This window comes from Amphiprion ocellaris, chromosome 1, assembly GCF_022539595.1.
Source record: "Amphiprion ocellaris isolate individual 3 ecotype Okinawa chromosome 1, ASM2253959v1, whole genome shotgun sequence".
Lineage (NCBI taxonomy): Eukaryota > Metazoa > Chordata > Actinopteri > Pomacentridae > Amphiprion > Amphiprion ocellaris.
Window position 1 is genome coordinate 35,814,441 of NC_072766.1, and position 26,704 is coordinate 35,841,144.

Here is a 26,704-nt window from a genome sequence, read left to right on the forward strand (position 1 = left end):
TGCAGTATATCTAATCGTAGAAAAGGTTAAGACTATATGATGCTGAGTTGTTTCCTCGAAAAAATGATTCTGTCCTTTTGGTTTGAGCACCTGTTGAAATGCCAAACCTCCAGCTGTACCTGGTGAGCACTTTGTTATTTTGAGTCACACTGACTTGCTTGCAGCAGCACTACAAGAGAAGAAGCGCACACGGTGAATGGAAATAGCAGAATTTTGTTTAACATTATCACAGTAGGAGGTGTAATAAGACTCGGTACACACCCCGCCGTCCAATTTGCACATCTCAGTCGGGTGCCTATTTACGGTGTATTTTTCTCTCTTGGTGGCAGACCATTTCCTCACCTCAATTAATTCAACTTTGATGCAGAGGCATTAGTGCTGGTGAGGTAAAACTGTCGCAAAGTCTGTCTTATACCGGCGTCTGGTGCTTACCAGTGGCTCAGAGAGGAGAACCTGCACTACATGGTTCTATAAAAACAATGAAGAATTACTGAACGGGTCTACAAACTACGAAAACACACAAAACAAGTACAAACCGACACTCCACACTACATATAGAGGCAAAATGAAAGAGACGCACACACAAAATAACCACAGAGACCAAAACCACCACAAAGAGACATTAATTGACCATAAAGAGCAAAATGCAAATAACAAAACAACACAGTGATGCAAAGACACAAAATGAGTGTATAAAAAGATGCAACATGTCCACAAGAAGATGTAAAATTACAACACAAGACAAAATGGCCTGAAACAGACACAAAAAGCGACAGAAGACAAACACAGCGGTCACAAAGAGAGACAAAATGAACCTAAAGGACAATATACAAACAACAAAACAGCAAGAGAGTAATGCAAAGGTACAAAATTACCACACAGAGGTGTGATATAACCACAAAACGGACACAAAACAGCCACAAAGAGACACAAGATGACTACAAATATAATCTAAAAAGTACAAAATGACACAAAACACGTACAAACCGACTCTCCACCACTACAAATAGAGGCAAAATGAAAGAGACAAAAAGAGACAGAAACCAACCATAAAGAGATGCAGAATGACCAGAGACGGACGCAAAGCAGTCATAAAAAACACCAAAAAATCCACAGAAAGATACAAAACAACTACAAAGCGACCCAAAATGATCAAACACATGCAAAGCGACAACAAGACATAAAATGACAGTAAACAGACCTAAAACAACAGCAGAGAGCTGCAAAGTGACCACAAAGAGACATAAAATGAAAATAAAGAGCCACAGTACATCCAGAAAAAGATGGAAAATGACCACAAAGAGAATTAACCAATTATAAAGAAACACACAACGACCGGTAGCATGTTCTTGGTGTTTAGTCTCTTAAATACTCGAGCACGAACTGTTCCAGCACACCAAGTTATCTCACAGGAAAAGCAGCTTTCAGCCAGCGTTTACAAAGATCACACTTTATTAGAAAGGTTTCCACATAAAACGTGGATATGGCATACAGTAGGCACAGTCAGTAACCAAACAAACAGACTCGCAGTGGTGACAGAACCACTCAGACAGCAGAACGTAACACGACTTTATCACAGGAGGATCGTGACTCTAATGTGCAACGTTATCAAGACACAGTCTGGAAAAGCTTTGCAACTCAAAGGTTTCATTCAACTTACAGCTTAGAACAAAGAATGAAAACACAACCTCTCCAGCGTTTTTATGTCATTTGGGTATCAGACTGTTTCAAAAAAGAAAACTAATACTAGAGGAACAAAACAGCAGCAATTTGTGCAATTCTCAAGAAATCGGTTTACCGTTTAGCATTGTGACACAAAATATTGGCTCATTCTCTCCTTTTCACATCACTACAAGGTACTTTTCATGTTAAAATGACATTTTTCTTCATGTATTTTACTACATGTCAAATCATACAGTTTCAACAAGAATGCAGAGAAAGCATTTCTCATCATCAACAACATAAAAACATGTTTTTTTTCTTCTGCGGTGCTTGTTTTCTTGCTTCTAGCATCTTTTCATGTTTTAAAAAACGCTAATTATCTTGTTATAAAGAAGTTATTTTCCCAGTATTTGAGACAAAATTATTCAGTTTTAACAAGAAACCCTTTTCATCTCTAGCAAATCCAATGTATGTCATAAAAAGAATAACTTCTCATCATTCTAAAATGAAAAAGTGGGCTATATACACATTCACCCCATTTATTTTGGGGAATTTTCGCCTCTTTAGAGTAACCAAAATGGAAAAGTTTACAGCAGAAGAACTGTAAGGCTAAAATGCCCGTGTGAGACTTTATTTGAAAGGTAACATGTTCTACTTCCTGAAAATGTGCTTGTTTAAAATGTAGAGAAAACACAACCTGGACTACATTAGTTCAAACATGACCTAACAAACTTTTTTTGTCCTCGACTAAAAAGGAAAATTGGAAAAAAACAACAACATGGTTTCAATATGGTTCTAGCAAAGCTGGCATGACCGTGCACTAGAATTATTATAACATGTTATTATGATGAATTAAGAACATTTTCTAGTAGTGACTGCAGTTTTAACAGGATGTTGGAGTTATGAATAATTTCAGAATGGACTCAAAATGAAACTTTATGATGGCTTCAAAAGTAGTTTTGCTCATGCTTGTAAATCTATTAATACTTTGGAGCTCATGGTTTCCATAAAATTGTGAAAAATAAAACCATATTTTCAACACATACTTAAACCAGCGATGGAGGAAGTAAAATTCAAGCTGAACTACTTCAAGCTGAACTACTGTTTTTTTTTAAAAGAATCATTAAGTAAAAACTGCTCCCAAATACTTGTTAAAACAAACAAAAAAATTAGAATATAAGTGGCCTTACTGCTATTTATCTAACTGATTATCATCCAGTGTTTATTTCAGTTTTCTTACGTACTTTGAGCTCTCTGAGCCACCGTACTTGACTGTTTATTTTTCTTTATCTCGTAGATTACAAGCCTAATAGCCTTATTGAAGGTAGAAGTTTCTTTCTTTTTATAGCAATATACCAACTTATGCTATAAAAAATAGAAATCTTTTCTTCTAAAGAGAGAAAAAATATATGTATAATAATTCATTTTATAACAGAAAATGTGGAATAATGGCATGTAATAATAAAAATTTATGATGAAATGAAAAATATGTTATATACGTTTCTGGTCATAATATACCAATTCATAACATTATAACTAGACAGTTCTGTTGTTTTAATGAAAAAGAAACAAAGATAATGATTTGCTCAAGTCAAAGGTTGATATTCAGTAATGATGAAAAACACAAGAGAAGTTCCTTGTAATGAGAGCCTGAGCAAATACTGTGTTTTTTTTTTTTGTTTTTAATAATTTACTATCAGGCAGCGGGTCTACTTTTTATCTGCTTTGTGGTGCTTATAATAGTGTTTATTATAATGTGATGTAGATGTGTTATCCTCTCAGCACTGTAATGAATCATATTACTCGTGTAAAAAAGCAGAGAAAACAGAGAAACTCTTTGTCATTTCCATAAAGTCGGGACGATACTGTGTGAATTACAAATCTGACAAGAAATCGGAAAAGAAATAAGCTTTTGAACAACTTCAAAACTACTATTCTGGGATCTCATGAATGTTAAATTCTATCACGACGGCCCGTAACATCCTTTGAACTTAAGGCATAATGCTGATCATGATATTGAGTGAATGTTTTCTTGTGGTCGTAGCTCATAGTTACAGTTAAACACCTCAGTGAGCTGTTTCAACTGCACCGAGTTTTGTGTTGTTTTATTAGTTCGTAGTATCACATCCTTCACAGCGATTCCTTTGAAGGAAAAACATCCTGACGTCATGTTTCAGTCATGAACAGTTTCACTTTCCTTCCATCAGCCTCTTCGTCTTCAGTTGGGGATTTCTAATGTCTCCCAGATGGACTTTAAGCATAATGCTTCTGCTCCATATACAAGACGTCTGAGCCCACAGTTTGATTTGTTTCATAAGTGTCAGCGAACTCAACCACCAGATGTAGTCTTCAGGTATAAGTCCACCATTTCTGCCACTTCTTTCCACTGGCTTTCCTTTCCCCTTCCACTATTTATGTGCTAACATTTTTAAAGTCCCCTTTGCTTCAGGAAACGATCACTGAGCAGCGACCTACACACTGAAAATGGCAGGTTTTGCTGAATATTTGGATCATGTAGTAAGGCAGACCTGCTTGGTTCTGACAATAAATTGGTATTTTTAACCCTCTCAACCCCAAAACTTGCTGGCAGATTTGGTAGGCATTGTATCTTTTTAAAAAATCCCCCAAATTACTCAATTTATCAAAGCCAGAAACTTTAAAAACAGAAAAATTGAGATTTTCACCCTTTCAACAATCATTGCGCTGCTCATGAAGTGGGGGTGTGACACTCACTGGGTGTGCACAGGTTACTGTTAATAATTATTTATATCTTTAATGATTTGTTTTCCTTATTTATGTGTATTATTCATTGGGTCTTTTCCTTTTGATGTGTTTTGCTATTGTTAGGTCCTTTTGTCTTTGTCTGTTTGTATAAATATAAATAGGGATATTGGTATATATTTATTTTAAATCATGTTCACTATTGTTATTATTATTATTGTTTAAAAATTGTCTAATTCTGAAGAAGCAGGACGAATAGATTTACAATAATTTGTGTAAGGAGAAGGGGTGGAATTAGAGAAGTTCGACTTCTTCCAATTCCTTTTTGAGCAAATTATTCATTGTCTTTTGTTGTTGTTTTGTTTTTATGTTGAAATATTCAAAATAAACTTTCAAAAATCCAAAAACTTTAAAAAAAAAAAAATTGAAACTCATATGTGATGTAATGTTCTATTGGAAAAAAATAACCAAATCTCAGCTTAAAAATCGAGATATGTTACTGTATTTTTCAATGTCTCATTGAAAAATTCCATAAAAATAAACTGTTTGCACCAGATGCTGTTAAAAAAAAAAAAAAAAAAATCAATGCTCCTTTGAAGCCAATAGTCTCTCAGCTAATTCCAACAGTCACATGACAAAAATTTAACACAGTGTTTACCCCAAGCAGATGAGAAACAAATGGACAAATGGAAACTAAGTAAAATTTAAATAGTTAAATATCTGTATTATGTAGAGCGACCATTTCTTCCAAGTATTAGTAACACTTGTAGGCACTTGGAACAATGCTGCACATGTTGATTCCAGGTGGTTTTCAATTTTTCTAAAGAAAATAATCAATGAAATTCAACTTTTGTTTTTCTTTTTTTTTTTAGATTTATGCTATTTTAACTGTCTCATACTACACAGAAGACATTTTTGAGTTCTCTCTACTTCTATTCATGGTTGTGCTGCTTCTATTATATTGCAGTGAGTAAAAATGTGACAGGAGCAAAAAACCATCCAGAAACTGCTTGGAGTTCAGAGGATTAACTATAGTTTATGTGAGAGCAGAGAGCAGGAGAAGACTGAATGGAGGATAAACTGTGTTTGTGTGAAGACAGCCAGAAACAACCGCAGTGTATCATTAAAATAAGTTGTACAGTAAGTTGCTCATAGAAACAAGCATTTGAAAGCTGCTCTAAATGAAATGGAGCATGGAGATAGTGGAATACAGTCCTGTTTCTTTCTGTCTTCACGCTAAGCTAAGCTAACCAGCTGCTCGTTGTGGCTCAGTATTTCCACACAGACATGAAAGCAGTGTCAGAAACGTGGAGCTATTCCTCTGAACTTATCTTTAAAAGTGAACACAAGGTGCTGATTTTAGAGGATTATTTGGTCACGAAGCTACTTTCAGCTGTTTGTTATTCTGCTCTGCTGAAGCTTATTCAGTCTTTCTGTAACCTCGGGGATATTTTTGCCCTGAGATTATCCTTTCAGACAGTAGTGCTGCTCAGAATCGGTACAAATCCCCACATCCTTCGCTGGAACTTGCAGACCATAACCCCAACCAAGGCTGATATGCGGTTTTACTCCAAAGAAAGAAGAAGTGCTATATAGACAAACTGAAATCTTCATTTCAGACTGGGGAGTCTAAGTTCAGCTGTTTTTTGCAGCTTACCACCGAAACATCATCACTTTTTCTGGCCGGTAATCCGCAGGGATCAGAAAACCTCATCAGCAAATCACAAAATGGACCTGGGGATGAAACTTTTATCACTTTTCCAGCAACTGTCTTCTTCTTGTACAGAGTTAATTGGCAAAACTGGAGGCCTCAGACTTCCCGGTCGATATCTGTGGGCTGTAAATCCAACCGAAACTACCTCTCCGAGTCTGCGGAGGGAAATCTGTTGTCAGCAGCAGCTGCGGAAACACTTCTTGAAGAATTTCTTGAACTCGGTGTTGAAGATGGTGTAGATGATGGGGTTGAGGGCGCTGTTGACGTAGCCCAGCCAGGTGACGGTGCTCATCAGGCCGGGAGGGATGTCGCAGGTCAGGCAGACGGCTCGAGTCGTGTGGACAACGAAGAACGGAGTCCAGCAGAAAAGGAAGCAACCTGCAAGAAAAACACAGAGAATTAGGTCGGAGTTGGTCATCCAGGTTTCATCTCTTTATTTTATCACCTACAGGATCAGAAACACTTCCCGCTTTACAAAAGTTTAAAATATTGATCAGAGTATTGACAGACTCCATCCAGTGGTGCTTGTTTTCGCTAAAATTGCATAAATCAATGTGAAATGTCACATCAGTGAGCTTGTATGGTTTATTTATTTGATTATGTGCATTTTGAACTGAACCAAATATGAAAACAAAAACCTTCAGAGCTTTGAGGTGAAGGCCGTATTTTTAATCAAGCCGAGCAAAAACTCAACTAAACAGAAGATGCAGCTGTAGAGATAGCAGAAAACTAGAGGCAAAATTACAAATAATAACAAAGAGGCAAATTAGTGAATGCAAAACAATAAAATAATGAAGAGAAAATAGAGCAAGCACATGCAGAAAGTAAGAATTTATTAATTTAAAGGCACTTTACTTTCAAAATGCAGTAAGTAATGTTGTATTTCTCGCTCTGTGCTGCACCTTGAACTGAATATATAATTACTCTGCCAGTTAACACTTCATAAAATAAAGCCGAAAGCCACCTATAGTGTTTTTATTCCTATCGGCGTGATGACTGCTCCCAGTGCAGACCTTCTCCTGGCTTTCTTCCCCGTTGCTTTGTTCTTCCTTCACAGCCAGCTGTTGACAGATGTCTTTTGTACATTTCAAATCTGAGGATTCTGCCTGTAAACTCTGTTAATGAGTTTGTAAGCTTCTTTTCATATGTCACGAGACAAAGAACCCTCATGCAGGTGTTTGTGGCTTCACACACTGACAGATGATTTGGCAGGTTTTCTGCTCAGAAATGCGTAAAGAGAGACTTCTGACTAAATAAATGTTAGAGCTGAAAGAAACACTTCAAAGCCAAGAATGGATCAGATTAAGGCTGCAGCTACCAATTATTTTTCATTTGAATCCACAGCTTTGGTTATAATTAATTATTTAATCTAGGAGGCATCTATAAATGTCACGTTTTTCCTTTTATTTGACATTTTTACATTGTAGAAGAAAACTGAAGGCATCAAAACTATGAAATAGCATGTATGAAATGAAAAAGAAGTGGAAACAAAGCAACATGTTTTATATTTTAGATTCCTCAAAGTGTCCATTGTTCACCTTAAATGACAGCTTTGAACACTGTTGTCTAGTTGTAAACCAATTACCGGTTTGGCTGATTATCACATCAACATTTGTTATTTTTTGAATGACTGGAATCCTTATTGTTTGTTTGTTTGAGTAATGGCTTAACAACACTGAACAATGAATATGAAAAAGAAATTTCTCTTTTAATTACACATATGCAAAATTGATATAATCCAAGGCATTTCAGTGAAATGTTGTCCCAGAGTTAAGTAAAAATTCTCACTCCAAGATTTTCATTGTTACTGAATTGTAGATCTAGTATAGCATCTCCTTGATTACCAACAGTCAGTATCGATATCAGCCCTGAAAAGACCTTTCCAGTCGCTTGCTATTGGCTTCAATTTTGTTTGTGTAGAAAATTGTTAAAAAAAACTAAAGAAAAAACCTCAAATTAGTTGTTGACAAAGAAGAGCAGCCAATCCTCTAATTTTAGAGACCAGGATCAAAAAGTAGTTAGCATAATTCCTCTACTTTTGCTTCATAAATTGCTGAAAATATGAATCGATTATCTAAATAGCAACAGATTATTTTGATTAATTTAGTAATGTTTTTTTTTTCAGGCTGCAGACAAATCATATTTCTTCAATCAGGTATTTAGAACAAACAAAAGCACTCAGAGAGCGCAGTACTGCGCAGTACTCTGCCAAGGCTGCTCAGTCGTATCATTTCCAAGGGCTGAAATACTGAAAAATGGCAGAAATCATGGCAACATAGAATGTGTCCATTTAATATAGATGTACTCACAAACAAACTGACCTTGCACTGAGCACAGGTGTGTGTTCTGCATGTGTACGTTATGTACGGATGCCAAATCGTGTGACATAAATATGTAGCGGCCGGCAGGAATTGATGGGACTCTGAAACACCCCCACAATTTAATCAACTGTTCCTTGTATCATTTCCGATGGATAAGTCCGCAACAGTCGATTTGTAGTAGGATCACAATCATGTGATCTTCAGCAGGCAGCTGACGTAGTGTTTACTTGTTGTCATAGTTACAGTGATGCCGTGCTGTTACCTTGCAATGATACAGAAATCTTTAACAAATCTGTGGATCCAGACTATAAGCCGCATCACTGCCAGAATCTAATCACTTGGTCCTTGTGTCATTTCTGACCTTCCCTGAAAATTTTCTCCAAATCCGTTAGCCTGTTTTTGAGTAATGTTGCTAACAGACAAACAGATGGACAAACGTACGTCAATTGTAACATAACTCCACCATTCCTTGGCAGAGTAACTATCCACAAGTGATCAGGCTGGTTTGTGTGTCCACACATTACCAAACTATCCACACAAGTTGCTGTACTAATAATGAAGATGTCAATAACTATGAGGCAATACAGATGATACGACCTTCCAACGTGGAAGCTTGAGAAATGGAGCTCCGTAATGTTGCCAAAAATCACACTGTCAACAATCTGCTGGTGGTAGTATAGATTTTACTCTGCACTTTTGTCAATTTTATCTGGATTTCATGTGTAGTTGTGTCGTTTTGTCTCCATCTTGGATATAGAAGATGGATGTAGCCTTCAGATCTGAAAGTTGAAGCCTTAAACCTGCATTTGTATTAACAGCCAACAGGGGGTAACTCCTCTGGTTGCAAAAAGTATACATCTCTAGGAGAAAACTACCCTAATTCTTGGTTAATTTTCTACCTCAATGAGCATTTTCCCAACAAGTTTATGGTTTCAACTGCTAATTTCAAGCCTCCTTCAGGACAACATAGTGTTTGTTTTATAAATTGTGGTCCCATTTAGAAGACAATGGATGATAAAGCACGTTATCTTGTAGGGTGTGGTGGCTTTGTGACTAACGGGTTGCTAGTGTATCACCATGAGTGGTGTTTCTCAGTCAGATCCACCACTCACTGGCCAAATATGGTTTCAAAAGACTAAGATGCTGACAGCCAAACTCAAGGCTTCGAAATGATACTCCACAAACCAATGGGTGCCATCATGGTGGCTACTTCAATGTTTCTATAAAGTTTATGGTTGTGAGTGATGCAAAAGACACAGAAATCCAATATCAGCAGACAAAGCATCTAAACTGAGATGCTTCTGTAAACAAAACTTATTGAAATCACATTTCAAACCAGCTTTTTATGTGTTCTAGATCTGATTTCTAATGTGTTCTTTGCTGTCTAGACCTTCTAAACTCTATCTGGATATGCTGATAAAAGTTGTTTTGACTCTAGTTGAGATAAAGGTGGAGCAGAATTTGGCAAACTGAATCATGCAAATGTTCATACGTTAATGACGAACCCTTCAGGCACAGACTTAAACATACAAGATTAAATTACAAAGGTTGCCAGTACACACTCTAATGTAGCTTCCAAACTAATATTAGTCACGAAACTCCTTTCCGAGGCCCTCTTTCGACTTTTCATTCCCCCCTGCTGTGTTCTGTCCTGCCTCAGCACCCTTTTTCAGTGGAAAATGCGTCAAATTAAGGAATGATGAGTTTCATGGCGTCCTGACGGTGCGACTCTAAATGATTCATGAGCAGACCGAGTTCATTAGCGACAAAGCAGAAAAGTACAAACCCCAACGTCTCATCTTTTTAATTCGCTGCTCGGGGGCATTCAATAAATTCAGGATTTCTTGACTTCTTCTCCTCCCTGTTTGAGTTCACAAAGAGGATAAAGATACAGAAGCACCTTCATTATAAAGCGACCACACGAATAGGAAGAGATGATAAGGCACGTTTGCTTTCACCCCGGTGTCAAAACATGATGTAAAGCCCATCCTAAAATAATCTGGTGCCATCAGAAGTCATTCCTTCAGCTGCGCTTGGCCTTCGAGAACAAAAACAGATGAGCTCCGGGTTGGGCCTGGAAATGATAATTCACCTTAATAAGCTCAGTTTCCCTGATCACCGAGCTCTGTGAATGACAAATAAAACTGAGGTCATTTGTCTGTGGTGTCGTCTCATGTTGGCGATAACACAGAACTGAGTAATTTATTAGCTTTCCGTAGAGAAGTTGATGGATGGGATTTGTGTCTTTCTCTTCAGGAGACTGGACCACTTTGCATAATACGCTACAGCTCTACTGTCACTACGACACTCTGCATGTTTTTTATTCATAAGATGCATTCAGGCCGGCCCAGATCACACCCAGTTAAACATACAAGCCCATCCTCTCAATGTACTTCTGCCCAAATGCTGCAAAGCAAATAATGAAAGACTCCATAGTGAGCGTATCTCAGAATCCAGGCTGTGGAGCGCCAGAAATTGAGTTTTTAACATTAATGAATCTCAGCAGGTGTTGCAGTTCACACTTTTATCTACAGAGAGCTCTGACTGCAGGGTGGCATTTATACTGCAGGCTACAGGGCACTTTTGAAGCCAGCAAAGTGAATATTTTTGCACAATAAATCCAACTGAATTTAGGGACGTCCACACTAAAAGCTGGCTTCATTCTAAACCTGTGGAACAGTTTTTTAGAGGTTGAGCAGGGGTTGTGGTTTGGAAACGGCTCTGCAGCATTGCAGTCTTTAGGCCCATATACTGTTTCCAACAGTTTGACCAACATACTTACAGGTTTCTATACAATTAGAGTATCTGTACAAAGGTTCAGCAAATGTGCACTAGGAAACATGATGGCGACCTCCTGCAGGTGGACTTGTTGGTTGGTTGGTTGGTTGGTTGATACGCTCTCATCTGGCCTAATTTGCATTTGTCAGACAATCGCCGTTCTTGCTTTCGTAAGGAGAAAAGTATTTTTTCACAACTTTGAAGGGTTCCAAACTAATCAAGACTGCTGGGTTGAATGTATTTACGACTTATTTAACATTTACTGAATGTATAATTGCACAATCACCTATGTTTTTTCATACAGAAAACAGCTTTCCAGGATAAATCCATTGTTTCTGGCAGTTGGAGGATCTCGCTATATGTAAATGTCCTGCATGTTTTCACGACTTTGTACTGGTCCAACATAATACAGACTGTAGGCCTAATTTAGTTAACATTCACTCAGAGTCGGCTCCAAACTAACTGACATCATGTCAGAGAAGTCAAAACAAAACTAATTAGTCAACGTGTTCAACTAGTTCAACAGGTAACACTGAAAGGAATGCTTATACTCTCTTAACGGTATCATCAATTTCCGAAATCTGGTCCTTCTGTTGGTTCCACTGCTCAAGATTCAGGGAGATACCCCTTTTTCCCGGCTTCATCTTCCCATCTTGGTTCATCCAGTACTCTGATTTCTTCTGTGGTTGCATTTTGTTCAACTGATGGCCAAAAAGTTGAATTTAGACTTTGCAAATAGTAGTTTGTGTATCACAGCTCAACAACCAACATGGCAGATCATATAAAAACAGCAGATAACTTGTCTGTGTTATATTAAAAATAGTTCTTGTGCTGAAATCACCAGTTGATAAAGTTGTATTTTCAGAAATTATGAATATAGGAAAGTGCACAAGTCTGCTGTTATCAATTCATTGTAAAATATCCAGTTTTAAATGATTTAATATGCTGCAAATGTTCATTTTTCATGTTAGTTTACATTTCATGAAGGCTAGCAGGCTAAATGCACAGTAGGGTTAGTATTTTAGTTGACCTACTCCTGATATACAGAAGAAGAGCTGTTTCAACCGAAGATGTGTAATACGGCACAGATATCACGACAAATCATACGATGCACGAAAAAAGCATCCAGTGTTATTGTACTTATGCATGGAGAGGCTTGTGGTCTCCAAAATTTGCACAACCAAAAACACAAAAACCATAAACGTGTTACGAGGGATTTTTAGATTTACTCATCATACACCAGACAAGACCGGTCGTGTCCCTGTATTTTTAGAAGTATTTTAGGGACAATAAAGCTAATTAACACCCGACAGTACCAATATTACTGACCTTTATGTGATCACTGGTATATACAGCACACACAGAGAAATGTCAAGACTGCTTTTGAGATCAGAAACAGATTTCCCACCAGAGAACACTGAGAAGTTTAGTCTTCAGCTGTAAAGCATCTCGATCAGATTGGATCCTGGTCACAGTTGTTTAATATTGACGTTTTGTTTTTATTTTTATTTTTCATTACGTCTCCGTTCAGTTAAATTATAGATTTCTTGGCAACAGCAGTGCCTTGTTAATTCTTATTATTTACACATCCAGACAGCACATAGCAGCAACAGGATTATTTTAAGGTCATGTTTGTGTCCATCCAGTAATATTTTTGCTATTTTAGTTCTGCTGCGGTATTAAAGGATTCCTGAGAGACTTATTTGTCTGTCTAGCTGCCAAAGGTTTCCTTTCTTCACCAGATACTAAGATTGCAGCTACAATGAAATGTTAGAGCTTTCATTGTTGACTAATCTGTCTTCTCTTTTTTAAAATCAATTTATTACTTATTTGGTCTATAAAATATCAGAAAATGTTAAAAAATATGTATCAATCAGTGTTTCCTGAAGCCCCAGAAAACATCCTCAAATGTCTTGTTTGTCCACAACTGAAAACATTCACACTTTAGAAGCTCAGCCTGATTAATCAGTTATCAAAATAGGTGGTTTTTAATTTCTATTAATTGCTATAACTTGACTGATTAGAGACACTAATGCTGCCAGTAACACCTTTTACACAAAACACAGTCTTTTATTCAGTTGTTAATCTAAAAATATTAGGTAGTGCAGCTTAAAAAACCCATTTAAGCGATTTAATTCTAAAAAGCCTCACAGAACTTATTAGTTTCTATAATGTAAGATATCAAATGACAGCTCTTACATTACATTTTCAAAGATCAAAAGCAAGAAACAAGAAGATAAAATACTGATATTGATGATTATTTCTGTTCTGTGTTGTTTAACTCTGTCGAAGCTTTCTGCTACATGTTCAAGGTCTTTTAAATTAGTTATTCAGACTAGTTTTATGGTCTCACATCACTGCTTTGTGTCAGAAATTCTACATTTCTGAACAGTTACTGAATCAAACGGAGTCCTGTCTGCTGGCTAAACTGTAAAAGCGTCTCAGGCTGTTCTGAGTCTCTGCTCAGGAGACACGGTGTGACTGTAAGATCATGTGTTGCATAATAATTGGATTGAGGGCTTTAAGCCATAATGACGCTGTTTGTTGAGAGACGTTCAGTCAGAAGTGACGCTTCTATCCCAACACTCTGCAGGAGAACGTTAGCGGCATGAGGCCGCTAACGTTCTCCATGAGGCCATGAGGGCTTCCAGAGCTGCAACACAAACATTCATTAACCTGCAAAGACAAAGTGAAGAAGTTCTGATCAACATCTGGAGGCGACGCTCATTTTCTCCTCCAAATGTTCGAGTCGTAAACATTTAGCAGATTCTGTTGAAGACTCAGAGGAAACTAGATTAAGAGATGCTGTTGGGATTGAATGTTTATGATTTATCTTCTGATGCAGTTTTATTTGGTTAAAAGGAGCTAAACACAAACTAGTACTTACAGCAACTGCCTTGCTGATATTATATTTGAGCAGGAAAACCACTTTACCTACCATTAGGAGCAATTTTACTTCATTTTCCTGCCTTTGTGATTCAACAGGAAATGAAAATCCAAATTAAAAGACACCTAAACTTGTACTCATCCGACTCAATGCTTCTTCAAAGCAGAGAAAACAACATTTTAACTTGTAAAACTTTGACAAGTTGAAAAAGGATCTTGGTTGACTGAAACTGTGCCAAGTGGTCAACCAATTGAATGATTGGAGGAAAAAATGTACATTATCTGCAGACGAATTACATGGTCCACAGTGCACTAAAGAGCCTTATTGACCTAAATAAATTCTAAGTCAACATAAAAAGCTTGTATTCGCAACATATTAGACCATTTGATTATTACTCCGCCAAGGAACATGGCAGAGTTATGTGACGATCAGCGTACGTTTGTCCTTCCGTCTGTTAATCTGTCTGGGCTCAACATTATTCAAAAACGGATTAACAGATTTGAATGAAATTTTCAGGGAAGGTCAGAAATGACACATGACCCAGTCAATAGATATTGGCAGTGAGATGGCTTATAGTCTGGATCCACAGATTTGTTAAAGATTTCTGTATCATTGCAAGATAGCAGCAAGGCATCACTGTAACTATGACAACAAGTGAACACTACGTCAGCTTCCTGCTGACGATCACATGATTGTGATCTTACTACAAATCCATCGTTGTGGACTCATCGGGACTTATCTGTTGGAAATTATACAATGACTGAGCAACCTTGGTGATTTCCACAACTGAACTACATCAACTGATGATTTCAGCACAATAACTATCAAGGAATATAATACAGACAAGATAGCTGCTGTCTTTTAGATGATCTGTCACGTTGGTTGTTGAGCTTTGATATGCAGACTGCTGCCTGCAAAGTTTTCACTCGACTTTTTGGCAATTTGTTGAACAAAATGACACCACACTGACAACTTCCTTGACATACTGTCAGTTAGTTTGGAGCTAACTGAGAGTAAATGATAGAGAAATGAGGCCTACAGTCTGCATTATGTTGGACCAGTACAAACTTGTAAAAACATGGTCAGCATTTATATGTGGTCTGATCCTCCCACTGCCAAAAACAAAGGATTAATCCTGGAAGACTGTTTCTCCTTATTAAAAAGCACAAGTGATTGTGCGGGTAAGCATTCAATAAATGTTAAATAAGTGTTAAATACGTTCTACCCAGCTGTCTCCAGTTCAAAGCTGTGAAAAAATACAAAATGCAGCCACACCGATGACTTCTCTGCAATAACTTCACCAATAAAGTAAAAACTTCTGTATTAAGCTTGACTTATTCTCCATGGACGAGTACCAACATCCATGCTACAATACTATACAGTATGCCAGAAAACAAGTTCCAATACATAGCACATTAAATGCAGCGTGCCAAAAATACCACGAGTCCTCTGGTTGGATTTTGCAATGTAAGACAGCATTTTTTTTCTGGCCATGCTGACCCATAACTGAGTCATACTACACAACGTAGTATTACCCAGTTGCAGGGATTCTGCATAAAACACTGCACGCTTCTCTTGCTCTGCAAATAAGCCACCAAAATGCTAGCTAGCGGTATGGTTTCTATCCTGCTGTGTCGAGGGTTTTTTGTGTCCTTCGAACACCAGCAACTGAGTACTGTTTCAAAACGGCTTCAGGTTGCATCTATTTAGTGTTTTTGCATGTATTTGTCGTGTTTTTGTGTCTCCTTGAAGCTATTTTGACTCTCTGTGTAGTCGTTTTACACGTCTTTTGTGTCTAAATTTGTCATTTTGTAATCAATTGTGCATTCACTTATAGCATTTTTACTTCTCTTTGAAGTCATTTTGTCTCTTTGTAGTCACTCCGCATCTATTTATAGTCTTTTTGCATCTATTTAGTCATTTAGCATCTCTTTGTAATAGTTTTGTGTCTACTTTTAGTAATTTTGCATCTATTTGTCGCCTTTTTGCATCACTTTGTGGTCATTTTGCTTCTGTTTGTCATGTTTTTGCCTCTCCTTGAAGTCATTTTGCTTCTCTGTGTAGTCATTTTTTGGTTGTTATACATGTAATTGTAGTCATTTTGCTTCTCTGTAATTGTTTTACATCTATTTTGCATTTATGTATAGTGTTTTTGCACCTCTATTTAGTTTTTTTGGCGTCTCTGTAATTGTTGCGTCTCTTGCAGTACTTTTGCAGTTAGTTGTAGTCTCTTGCATCACTGTTATTGTGTGTAAGACAACATGCTTTTCTGGCCATGCTGACCCACAATTGTACAGATATTGCATGAATTACTGCATGTCTGTCTCACTCTGCAAATACACCACCAAAATTCTAGCCAGTGGTGGTGTTTCTATCCTACTGTGTTTATTATTTTCATGTACTTCAAACACCAGCAACTGAGTGGATCATGTTGGAGTTGAAACTCATGAATATTGTAAAACTTTCACCCTAATTACTGCAACAGACAAAAGAGAGAAGATGTCAGAACTGAGCGAGTCTGACCCTGAAAACAACAAAACAGTATATGACTACACTGGTAGAAAATTAGCTGTTGCGTTTGTATTATGAGTAAGACAGACACGACTATAGTCTGATATACATTTTTCCACAGAAGTAAAACCTTTGCGCAGATCAACACAGTAATCTGCATCACCACGATGTATAATGACATTTCCAGGGAGAGCTACAGAATACAAAACGCAGTGTCCCTAGGGGATATCTGTATAGATTCAATGATTAAGTATAAATCGAGCTTCATGGGACTCCGTGTGTGAACTCCAAGAACTGCAAATTGCTGCTTGTGATTTCAGCGACATGTTTCTGAAGTCGGTTGAGTTTGTTTATGGAAATTCAGTCTTCTTTTAGTAGAAAACATTCAACAAAATAACCACGCTGCAGACCTTTTGACCGCAATCGTCGCTCTTGATGAAACAATGGATGTAAATACAGATATTATATTAGGTGACTCTTCAGGTTCAGGACACATTTGTTAACACAAGATTATAAGAAGAAATCTCCTTTGTTGAAATCGATGTTTTTGAAGGAGAATATTCCTAAACTTGTATTGTATTTTGTCCTTTAGCTTGAAGTAGCGAATGACTTTAGGTGGCTGAATTAGTTAGGCATCTCGATTTGTAATAAAAAAAATGTGTTGATTGGATGTTTTCAAGTTCAAAAGTATGTTATGCATGTTGTAGTAAACACACAAGTCATGGGAAAATGCCAATTTGTCACATGTAGTTTGAAATTCTTTTTTAAATTATGAACTTAAAGTCAAAGCAGTACAAAATAAACATTACATAAAGCGCAATACTACCATTACATGACAATAGGCGACAAACGTTTTTTTAATGGCACAAGTAAATCATTGTCATCTATGAAACACAAAAAATAGATAATTTAAAAATGTTAAAAAGACACAAAACACACATTTTAGGTATGGGCTAAATGATTTTGGAAAAATAGCTAATTGCATTTTTTTCTGACAGATATTGTGATTGCAATTAGATTTTCAATTTTTTTTAAAAAAGTGAAGCTTCAGTTCAATAAAAATTCAGTAATAGATTTGAAATTAACATTACTATGAGCTACCATTGACAGCTGATGGTCACTCAAGGAGGACACCATGAATTTGTAAAATCATTGATACAACAGTAAAAATGTTGGCTTACACACTCTGCATTAACACATATCTTCAAGTGCATTGTTTCAATCTGCGATTTACGATTAATTATTGAGTCCTACACCATAGCTTGTGGAAATATTGGTTTTGTACTGAGCAAACATCTATAATATTAGATGTATAGAAAAAACACTTTAGAAGATGCAATTTGCTGCTGGATAAAAGATGAGAAACTGTTAAATGCGACCGAATCCTAAGAATCTCAGTGGTGAAGTCACGATGCAGCTTAAACTTGACATACTCTCAGATGCTAATGGTCAAAAATATTCAGCCACAAAGCAGTTCAGCCGCTTGTCTTCAGGCCATTAAACCAAAAAATGTTCTTACTTGACTAGAAAACTGGAAAAGCACAACAACCTGAAGAGGCACCTCTTCACAACAACCAAGTTTCGTGAAGAGCTGCCTTCAGCTATCTTCAGGTTGTTTCGTGAAGAGCTGCCTTCAGCTATCTTCACGTTGTTTCGTGAAGAGCTGCCTTCAGCTATCTTCACGTTGTTTCGTGAAGAGCTGCCTTCAGCTATCTTCACGTTGTTTCGTGAAGAGCTACCTGGATGCAACTGTACTGTTTCTAATCTTAGTGTGTAGCCTGCTGTGGTTTAAAGTAAATGAAAGAATTACTGTCGCTGATCACACACGTGTCCAACAAATCAGATCCTACGCTGCAGGTTTCACAGCAGGACTCCATTAACTGCTGGAGTTAACTATGAATCCCGTGACGTGCAGTTATTAGACTGGAGCTCACTCACCTACGACGACGGGCAGCACCCTCATCGCTTTCCTCTCCCTGCTGTTGATCTTTGCTCTCTTCTTCATGTGCTGCTGGCTGAAGGTGACCGTGGGCACTGAGTTCTCTCTGTACTGCCGAGGATAAGGGATCTCCTGTTGGATGTAGTCGCCTGAGTCGTCCAGCCGACTCTGGGCCAGGTCCCTCTCGATGATCCTGGGCAGCGGCATGGGTAGAGGTCCGGGGATGGTTCCGGCTAGCGGGGGGAGGGCGGTGGCGACGGCGGCGTGCTGCAGCTTCCTGCAGGCCTCGATGCTGCTGCGAAGCTTCGCCTTCCGGGTCTCCTCCCAGCGCTGCAGCCCGCGAAAAACCCCACAGTAGAGCAGCACCATGATGGGGCAGGGGATGAAGAAGGAGCAGACGGAGGAGTAAACCACGTAGTTGTTGTCCTCCAGCTTGCACTCGCTGGGGTCGCGGTCGGGCACGTTGTTGATGCCGAAGATGACGGGGGAAGCCACGGCCAAGGCCAGCAGCCAGGTAGCAGACAGCAGGACGAGCTGCCGCTGGTCCACGTGTCTACGGTTATAGTTCAGGGGGATGGACACTGCAATGAACCTGCAAAACACAAGAGTTAACACTTTAAATACACATCTAACAGAGTGACTCACCTGTAGTTATATCTGCTACCTGCTGCCTCATTAATGACAACAGTTACCTCTTTATTATTCTTTCAGTTGCTCAGTTAGTCTGTTACATTATCACATAGCTTTTTAAATAAGATTACTATCCTTTAGCACATTTCAAGTTGTTTACACTACCAATGGACTGATTATTGTGGCAGATATTTGGCCATTCTCAATTATCGGTATCTGTAAATTATTGGCCGATGATTGCTAAATTAAATGCTCTAATTCAGGTCTGATGTCTCCTCCTCTCTGTTTTCAGCACTCTGTCGTCTCATAAATGTCTCGCAAGCAGAAACTGAACAAACCACAAACCAGGAAATTAGCTTCATCTAACGGTGGCTAATGCTTTGCTAATGGCTAGCAGCTAAGTTAGAAGGCAGACACAGATCAACCAGAAACAGAGTCTGTAAAACAATAATTAATAATGATTTAAGATCTGAACCTTAGTGGGCAATAAAAGTGGTAGAACCTTTAAAGATAAAGAAAATTGAGAAGAAAAGCAGACAAAACTGAAGGAGACAAACTGATCAATCTCAGTCGATCCCACATAAACAGATTAGAGCATTCTAATTTATTCCCTCCTGTTTCTATTTTACATATTCAGTTATAGTCACCCTTATTAATGAAGAAGCTGAGTTATGAATGACAGGTTCTCTGCTATCACATGCTGTTAAAATATTACATGTAATGTATATCGGCTCCAAATATCAGTTAACAGCCTTTCTTGATTACCAATAATCAGCATCGGTATCTGCCCTAAAAATAAAAAAATGAAAATCTGTAGTGTTTTTACTTCTCCTTGAAGTCTATTTGTCTCTCTTTGTAAACACTCTGCATCAATTTGTAGTCTTTTTGCATCTATTTATTCCTTTTGCCTCTTTTTGTAATTGTTTTGCCTCTACTTTTAGTAATTTTGCAGGTATTTGTCGCCTTTTTACATCTCTTCGTGGTCATTTTGCTTGTATTTGTCACGTTTTGCTTCCTTCAAACCATTTTGTTACTCTGTTTAGTCATTTTTTGGTTGTTACACATCTGCTTGTAGTCTTTTTGTGTCTCTTTGTATTCATTTTGTGCCTCTGTAGTTGTTTTGTATTTATTTGTTGTCTCTGTTATAGTACTTTTGCAGCTACTTGTATTCTCTTGCACCACTTTGTTATTGTTTTGCACTTTTTTTAAATCGTAGTTTTCCATTTCATTGTAGTCATTTTGTATTTTTTCGTAGTCATTTTACCGATTTGTTCTGTCATTTTGCACCTCTGTAGTCATTTTACACCCATTTGTGGTCGCTTTGCATCCCTTGGTGGTTGTTCTGCATCTGCTGAAAGACTTGATGCCTCTGACATCTGACACTCCATTGAGACATCCCTAGTTGTAAGCCCCCGAGGTCATGTCTTTCTGAAGTACTTTTGACCTTATGTAACACAAACACACGTTTTACCCTGAAAATACATAAGCATTTTGTTTCTCTGAAAATAAGTAAATATATCAGAAGTTGCATTTGTTTTTGCAACAGCTTTGACCTCGATGGTCACTCTGAATGCACCAAAAACAAACAGTAGCTACTGGATGTAACTTCAGTTCTGTGAGGATTAAAGCAATGGAGGTTTGTTATGTGAGAATACGTGGTGATGGTAGATAGGAGAGGATTCCTGACAGATGTTTGAGTGGGCAGAAAAATGCTGCTTGTTTTCTTCTCCCAGTTTAACCAATTAGTATCAAGCCCCACACTGCAGTTTTTCAGGGCCAATCAGAAGAATGTACATCATGGTAGGTACTTTTTTCTCCCCTGAAAATGGTCCTGAAAAAGCCTCTATATATGTGGTTCGTGTGGGTGGAACAAAATCGAGCAAGGTCCTGCCGTGAAAAACAGCTTGTTGAAACCGCCATTATTTGATTTTCTTTAAAAAATGAAGGCATAAACAGAAAAATGACGCATCACAGATGTTTGCAAACAGCTGCCTACATATCCAGCAAGGCACAGGACATCGTCTGAAGCTCCGTTTCTGAACACCTGCTAAAATCTTTCTCCAAATACTGATGCAAAAATTCAGACTGTTTAGCAGCTAAATGTTCCACTGTGTTCACCAGCTAATTGCTAACTTTGTCCCTCTGCCGTTTCAGCAGATACAGTCGCTGCTGGAAACTAAATTAATGAGCGCATGAGAGTGGCAGGCAACCTGGAGAATACTAAACACGAAACACGACTGTTTTGACCTATGTATAGTTCTTCTTTCCATTGTTGATATAAAAAAATAATTAGAGGAGCTTTAATGCGGTAAAACATTGGCTTTGTTTGTTAAACAAGGTAAAAGTATTTTTACTCCACCAAGGAACACGGTGGAGTTATGTGACGACTGCATGCGTTTGTCCTTCCATCTGTTTGTCTGTCTGTTCGCAACATTACTCAAAAACGGATTTTGATGACATTTTCAGGGAAGGTCAGAAATGACACAAGAATAGTCTGGATCCACTGATTTGTTAAAGATTTCTGTATCATTACAAGATAGCAGCACGGCGTCACTGTAACCATGACAACTAGTGAACACTACGTCAGCTGCCTGCTGATGATCACATGATTGCAATCCTAGTTCAAATCGACCGCTGTGGACTTATCGGGACTTATTGTTCTGTATTTTTTCTAAACTTCAGACACAAGATCAAGATAAACTTCATTTTTTTTACTGCCACAGAACCTTCAATTTGAAGATACACTAATATTTTGTCCACCCTATTAACATACATTACAGGGCCAAAACATGAATAATTTACTATGCATTATTATTGTTTTAATAAAATGCAATCCAGTACCAATTACAGCCTCAGTAATAAACATAAAGCAGAAATATTAACTTTATTTATGCATTTTTTAATTCATTTTTTTGCTTTGGAGGCAGTTTTGTCAGTCGAAGATGATAAAGATATAAGGGGAATTTTTCTTTTGTCACCTTTTCCTTCATTTGTTGTGACTGTTTCTTGAGGGAGCTGCACAGTGGATCAGTGGTTAGAACTGTCACCTCACAGCTAGAAGATCCCCTGGGATCTTTCTGCGTGGGCTTTGCATGTTCTCCCTGTGCACGGGTGGGTTTTCTGCAGGTACTCCAGCTTCTTTCACAGTCCAAAAGCATTCTGAGGTTAACTGGTGATTCTAAACTGTCCGTAGGTGTGAATGTGAGTGTGATTGTTTGTCTCTATGTGTCTCTATCCTGTCCTGTCCAGGTTTCACCTTAAGTCAGCTGGGATAGACTCCAGCCCCCTGTGAACCTAATGAGGATTAGGCAGTGTACAGATAATGGATGGATGGCTGTTTCTTGAGGTAGAACATTAGAGTAATAAACCAGAGTCCGTGTTGCCTGGTTCAACCAAACCTTCAGACCTTTTTGACATCTTTACCTCATGAAACGGCAGCAGGGATGATTTATTTCTCCACCTAAACCTCGACAGGACCACCACGTACCTGTCCACGCTGATGGCACACAGGTTGAATATGGACGCCGTGCAGAGCATCACATCCATGGTCATCAGGCCGTCGCACATCAGCACGTTCAAGGACCAAACGCCGCCCTGAAACTGCACAGAGAAACAAACACAAACAGCGACTCGTTAGCTGTCCCAGATCTCACGGTAAATATCTGTAATCCTCTCGGCTCGCCAACATCCCTACTGTAAAACTGTAGCCTGTCCACTCTCTGGTTTCCACAACTCTGCTCCAGGTGAACGTTGGAGGCTTTAACTTTCCTTCTGACTCCTTCTAATCCAGCGACTGCATGCGGCCAGGCCACCGGTGTGACACTCGCTAGATTAACCGGCTGCAACCGCTGGCACAGGTAACGAGATCAAACGCAGCTAATTAAGGAGGACTTAAGGGGAAGCCTCAGCGGGGCCTCGCTCAGATATTTAGACAGACAGGCGGGCAGGTGGCGTTTAATTCTTTTAATGATGGCTGCATTACACCCTTTAAACCTTTTTCGGTCTGGAGATATTGTGAATTATGGATCAGTGCTCTCCACATACCCGGTGTGAATCTCCCGGCGTCTCCCCCCGTCAGAGGAATTAATCCTGACTGACAGCGCGGCTTCTATTTTGTGTCACGATGAACTGGTTCTGGTGGGTTTAACTGGCAAGCACACCTAATCACATTAGCCCAAGTGTTGATCCTATTTATAATTTTAACCAGGAAATGTTCCACTTGTGAGAATTATGAGGCCTAAGAAACGTGTTTTTCTGCACTCTAACGTTATTTGCAGGGTTTGGCCTGTTTGACAATGAGCCCCTGCAGAGACCCCCAATGTAACGCACCACATTTTGTCATATTAACTCTCTTTATAGTTGTTTTGTGCCTCTTTGTGATCATTTTGTATGTATTTGTATTTGTTTTGTGGTCTTTTTCATCCATTTGCAGTCATTTTGCATCTTTTTTCATAATGTTTTTGTGTTTACGAAGTCATTTTACATGTCTTTCTGGTTGTTTTGCATCTACTTGTAATTGTTTTGGATCTATTTGAAGTCTTTTTGCATCTCTTTGTTGTTGGCATTTATCAGTTTGCACTCTTTATGGTCATTTTGCGTCTATTAATAGTGGTTTTGCATGTATTTATCTTGTTTTTGCTTGTCATCAAAGTCATTTTGTCTCTCTTTGTAGTCGCTTTGCATCTATTTGTGGGCTTTATGCATCTGTTTAGTCATTTTGTGTCTCTTTGGCGTTATTTAGCATCTATTTATAGTGGTTTCGCATCCGTTTGTTGTGTTTTTGTGTCTCCTTTAAGTCATTTAGCCTCCCTGTGTAGTCATTTTACACGTCTTTGTAGTCTTTTTTGTCTTTGTCATTTTGCATCTCTTTGTCATGTTTTTACTTCTCCTTAAAGTCAATTTGTCTGTGTAGTTGCTCTGCATCTATTTGTCATCTTTATGCATCTGTTTAGTCATTTTGCATCTTTTTGTCGTCACTTTGCATCTGTTTCATAGTGTTTTTGTGTTTGCTGTGTCATTTTACATCTTGTTGTGGTTGTTTTGCATCTACTTGTAGGTGTTTTAGATCTATTTGAAGTCTTTTTGCATCTCTTTGCTGTTGATATTTATCAGCTTGAGGAATTTTTGCAGTCTTTATGGTCATTTTGCATCTATTTATAGTGGTTTTGCATGCGTTTGTCTTATTTTTGCTTCTCATTGAAGTAATTTTGTCTCTCTTTGTAGTTGCTTTGCATCTGTTTGTAGGCTTTTTTTACATCTATTTATCCATTTTGTGTCTCTTCGTAGTAGATATGTATGTACTTATGGTTGCTATTCATCTACATGGGGTTATTTTGCATCTGTTTATAGTGTTTTTGCATCCATTTGTTGTGTTTTTGTATCTCCTTTAAGTCATTTAGCCTCCCTGTGTAGTCATTTTACATGTCTTTGTAGTCTTTTGTCTTAATTTGTCATTTTGCATCTCTTTGCAATTGATTTTGCACATTTGTAGTGTTTTTACTTATCCTTGAAGTCAGTTGCAGTTGCTGTACATCTATTTGGTGTCTTTATGCATCTATTTAGTCAGTTTGCGTCTCTCTGTAGTCGTTTTGTATCTACTAGTAGTAATTTGGCATCTATTTGTCGCCTTTTTGCATCTCATTTGTCGTGTTTTTGCCTCTCCTTGAAGTCATTTTGCCTCCCTTTGCAATCGTTTTTCATTTATTTGTTGCATCTCTTGCAGTAGTTTTGCAGCTAACTGGAGTGTTTTTACAAATTTGTCATACTTTTGCATCTCTTTGTAGTCGTTTTGCTTGTCTGTTTCGCCATTTTGCATCTCTTTGTAGTTGTTTTGCACGTGTTGAGCAAGTATTTACTGTTGTTTCACATTTTTTCCACCTCTATTTAGTCATTTTGTTTATTTGTTTGCTTTTTGCATCTGTTTACGGTCATTTTGCATCTACTTGAAGTCTTTTGTGTCTGTACACAGTCATTTTGCATCTCAGTTTGAGCATGTAGTCTCTGTAGTGTTTTACATCAGATTGCATCTATTGTTGTCATTGTGTGTCCCTTTGTGGCTATTTTGCATCTGTCCTATTGCACGTCTCCCTCTTGGCATCAGTTTGCTGACAGTTCACATCAATTTAGCCGTACTTACTTGCTTTTTCAGTTGCTTTATGCATCTTTGTAGCTGTTCTGAGTCTACTTAAACAGATTTATAAACTGACTACAGCTGTTTGGTTTCTCCTCGTTTATGCATTTTGTGTATCTCTGTACTTCTGCGTGGTTGTTAGACGTTTGTTTGCTCTCTAAATCTGCAGAACACAACCTCACTTGACACTCCTGTACATGTCTGACACAGCTGACCCTCAGTAATCCATCGGTGTTCTTCTTACCTCTGCGTAAACGAAGAGCGGCAGCACCAGCACCGCCAGCAGCAGGTCTGCAAACGCCAGACTCACTATGAAGTAATTAGTGGTTGTTTTTAAAGCCTTTTCCAGGTAAACGCTCAGACACACCAGCACGTTTCCTCCAGTGACCACGACGATCAGCAGGATCCCGAATATGAGCGCTGGGAAGTTGTAGTCTGCGGATACGGCCACCGGTACGGTGTCGTTAGTGACCGAGAGGTCCGACATGGTCGCCGGTGCTGCTCCAGACTGACGGGCTCTTTGTCCGACGGAGAAGCTCTGTCTCCGGAGTAGTTCTCATCTATGGGCCGTATCCAGCAGCCCCGAGTCAGGCAGCAGGGTCAAGTTCTCCCCGGAGGACGCTCAGGTTCCGCACTGTGCGCTCCGCTCTCCGTGCGCAAAACTCCCGCAGCGCGCCGTATCCAGGTTAATCTTTATCCGTCATATGCAGCCTCAGGTTCACTTTTCCCTCAGATTTATTGAACTGTCCTCAGTGTGAAACTCCAGCAGCACCGTGTGATCAGTTCCTCGGTCAGGAACAAGTGAGCAGAGCGACGAATCAGGAGGCAACAGCTTAAATCCGTCCGCACAAATCTGCTTACTGAGGCTCTGCCCGCTGTTTGAACAGTCTGAGCTGATCAGAGCAAGAAGCAACAATCACATTAGTAATCAATTTATCAAATGTAAATACATATATACGTATTTATACTGTAGAGGAAACAATAGATTTATCTTGTCTCAACCTGCTCACCAGGCATTTCATTCTATTAGAGACACAAACAGCTGATGAACAACACACTCGGCTACAAACCAACCACTACTTACTGCCACGACTGCATTTAACCTTCAGAGGCCTAGGGCTTAGTTTGATTTATCCCCAAGGAAATACAAAAATACTAAAGTTCCTTCAAGGGGTGCAAAGGTTCGCAGAGAGGCAAGAAGAGTAAAAGTGAATGCAAAGATGCAGAATCAATATTTAGATAAAAAAAATACCCAAAGTCCTACAAAATGAATATAGATTTGTAAAAGACTAGATGCAAAAATACCACAAATAAATGCAAGAAGAATAAAAATGCGTGCAAAACAACCACAAGCAAACACAAAATGGCTATTCTGTCACCCAGAAGCAGGAAGACTACAAATAAATGCAAA

At 38.5% G+C, this 26,704-nt stretch overlaps 2 protein-coding genes across 2 annotated transcripts in view; one reads left to right on the forward strand and one right to left on the reverse strand.

Moving 5' to 3' along the window:
• Nucleotides 1-25,568, forward strand: part of sirt3 (sirtuin 3) — a 47,928-nt gene extending 22,360 nt beyond the window's left edge. The window contains exons 9-10 of the transcript XR_008602328.1: nucleotides 22,413-22,509; nucleotides 22,638-25,568. The gene's annotated coding sequence lies outside the window, so the exon portion shown is untranslated. The remainder of the gene's footprint in view (nucleotides 1-22,412; nucleotides 22,510-22,637) is intronic.
• drd4b (dopamine receptor D4b) lies at nucleotides 1,438-25,790 on the reverse strand. Its single transcript, XM_023291268.3, has 4 exons — nucleotides 25,538-25,790; nucleotides 22,651-22,763; nucleotides 18,533-19,125; nucleotides 1,438-6,475 (listed from the first exon to the last, which is right to left on the reverse strand). The coding sequence occupies exons 1-4, from the start codon at nucleotides 25,778-25,780 to the stop codon at nucleotides 6,273-6,275; spliced, it is 1,152 nt and encodes a 383-aa protein (XP_023147036.1). The 5' UTR covers nucleotides 25,781-25,790; the 3' UTR covers nucleotides 1,438-6,272.
• Between the last annotated feature and the right edge of the window lie 914 nt (nucleotides 25,791-26,704).

Coding starts and splice junctions, on each gene's coding strand:
- drd4b (XM_023291268.3), bottom strand. CDS start 25,780: ATGTCGGACCTCTCGGTCACTAACGACACCGTACCGGTGGCCGTATCC. Junction 22,764..25,537: donor CGCTCTTCGTTTACGCAGAG/GTAAGAAGAACA, acceptor TTCTCTGTGCAG/TTTCAGGGCGGCGTTTGGTC. Junction 6,476..18,532: donor GGTGCTGCCCGTCGTCGTAG/GTGAGTGAGCTC, acceptor TTTTTCTTGCAG/GTTGCTTCCTTTTCTGCTGG.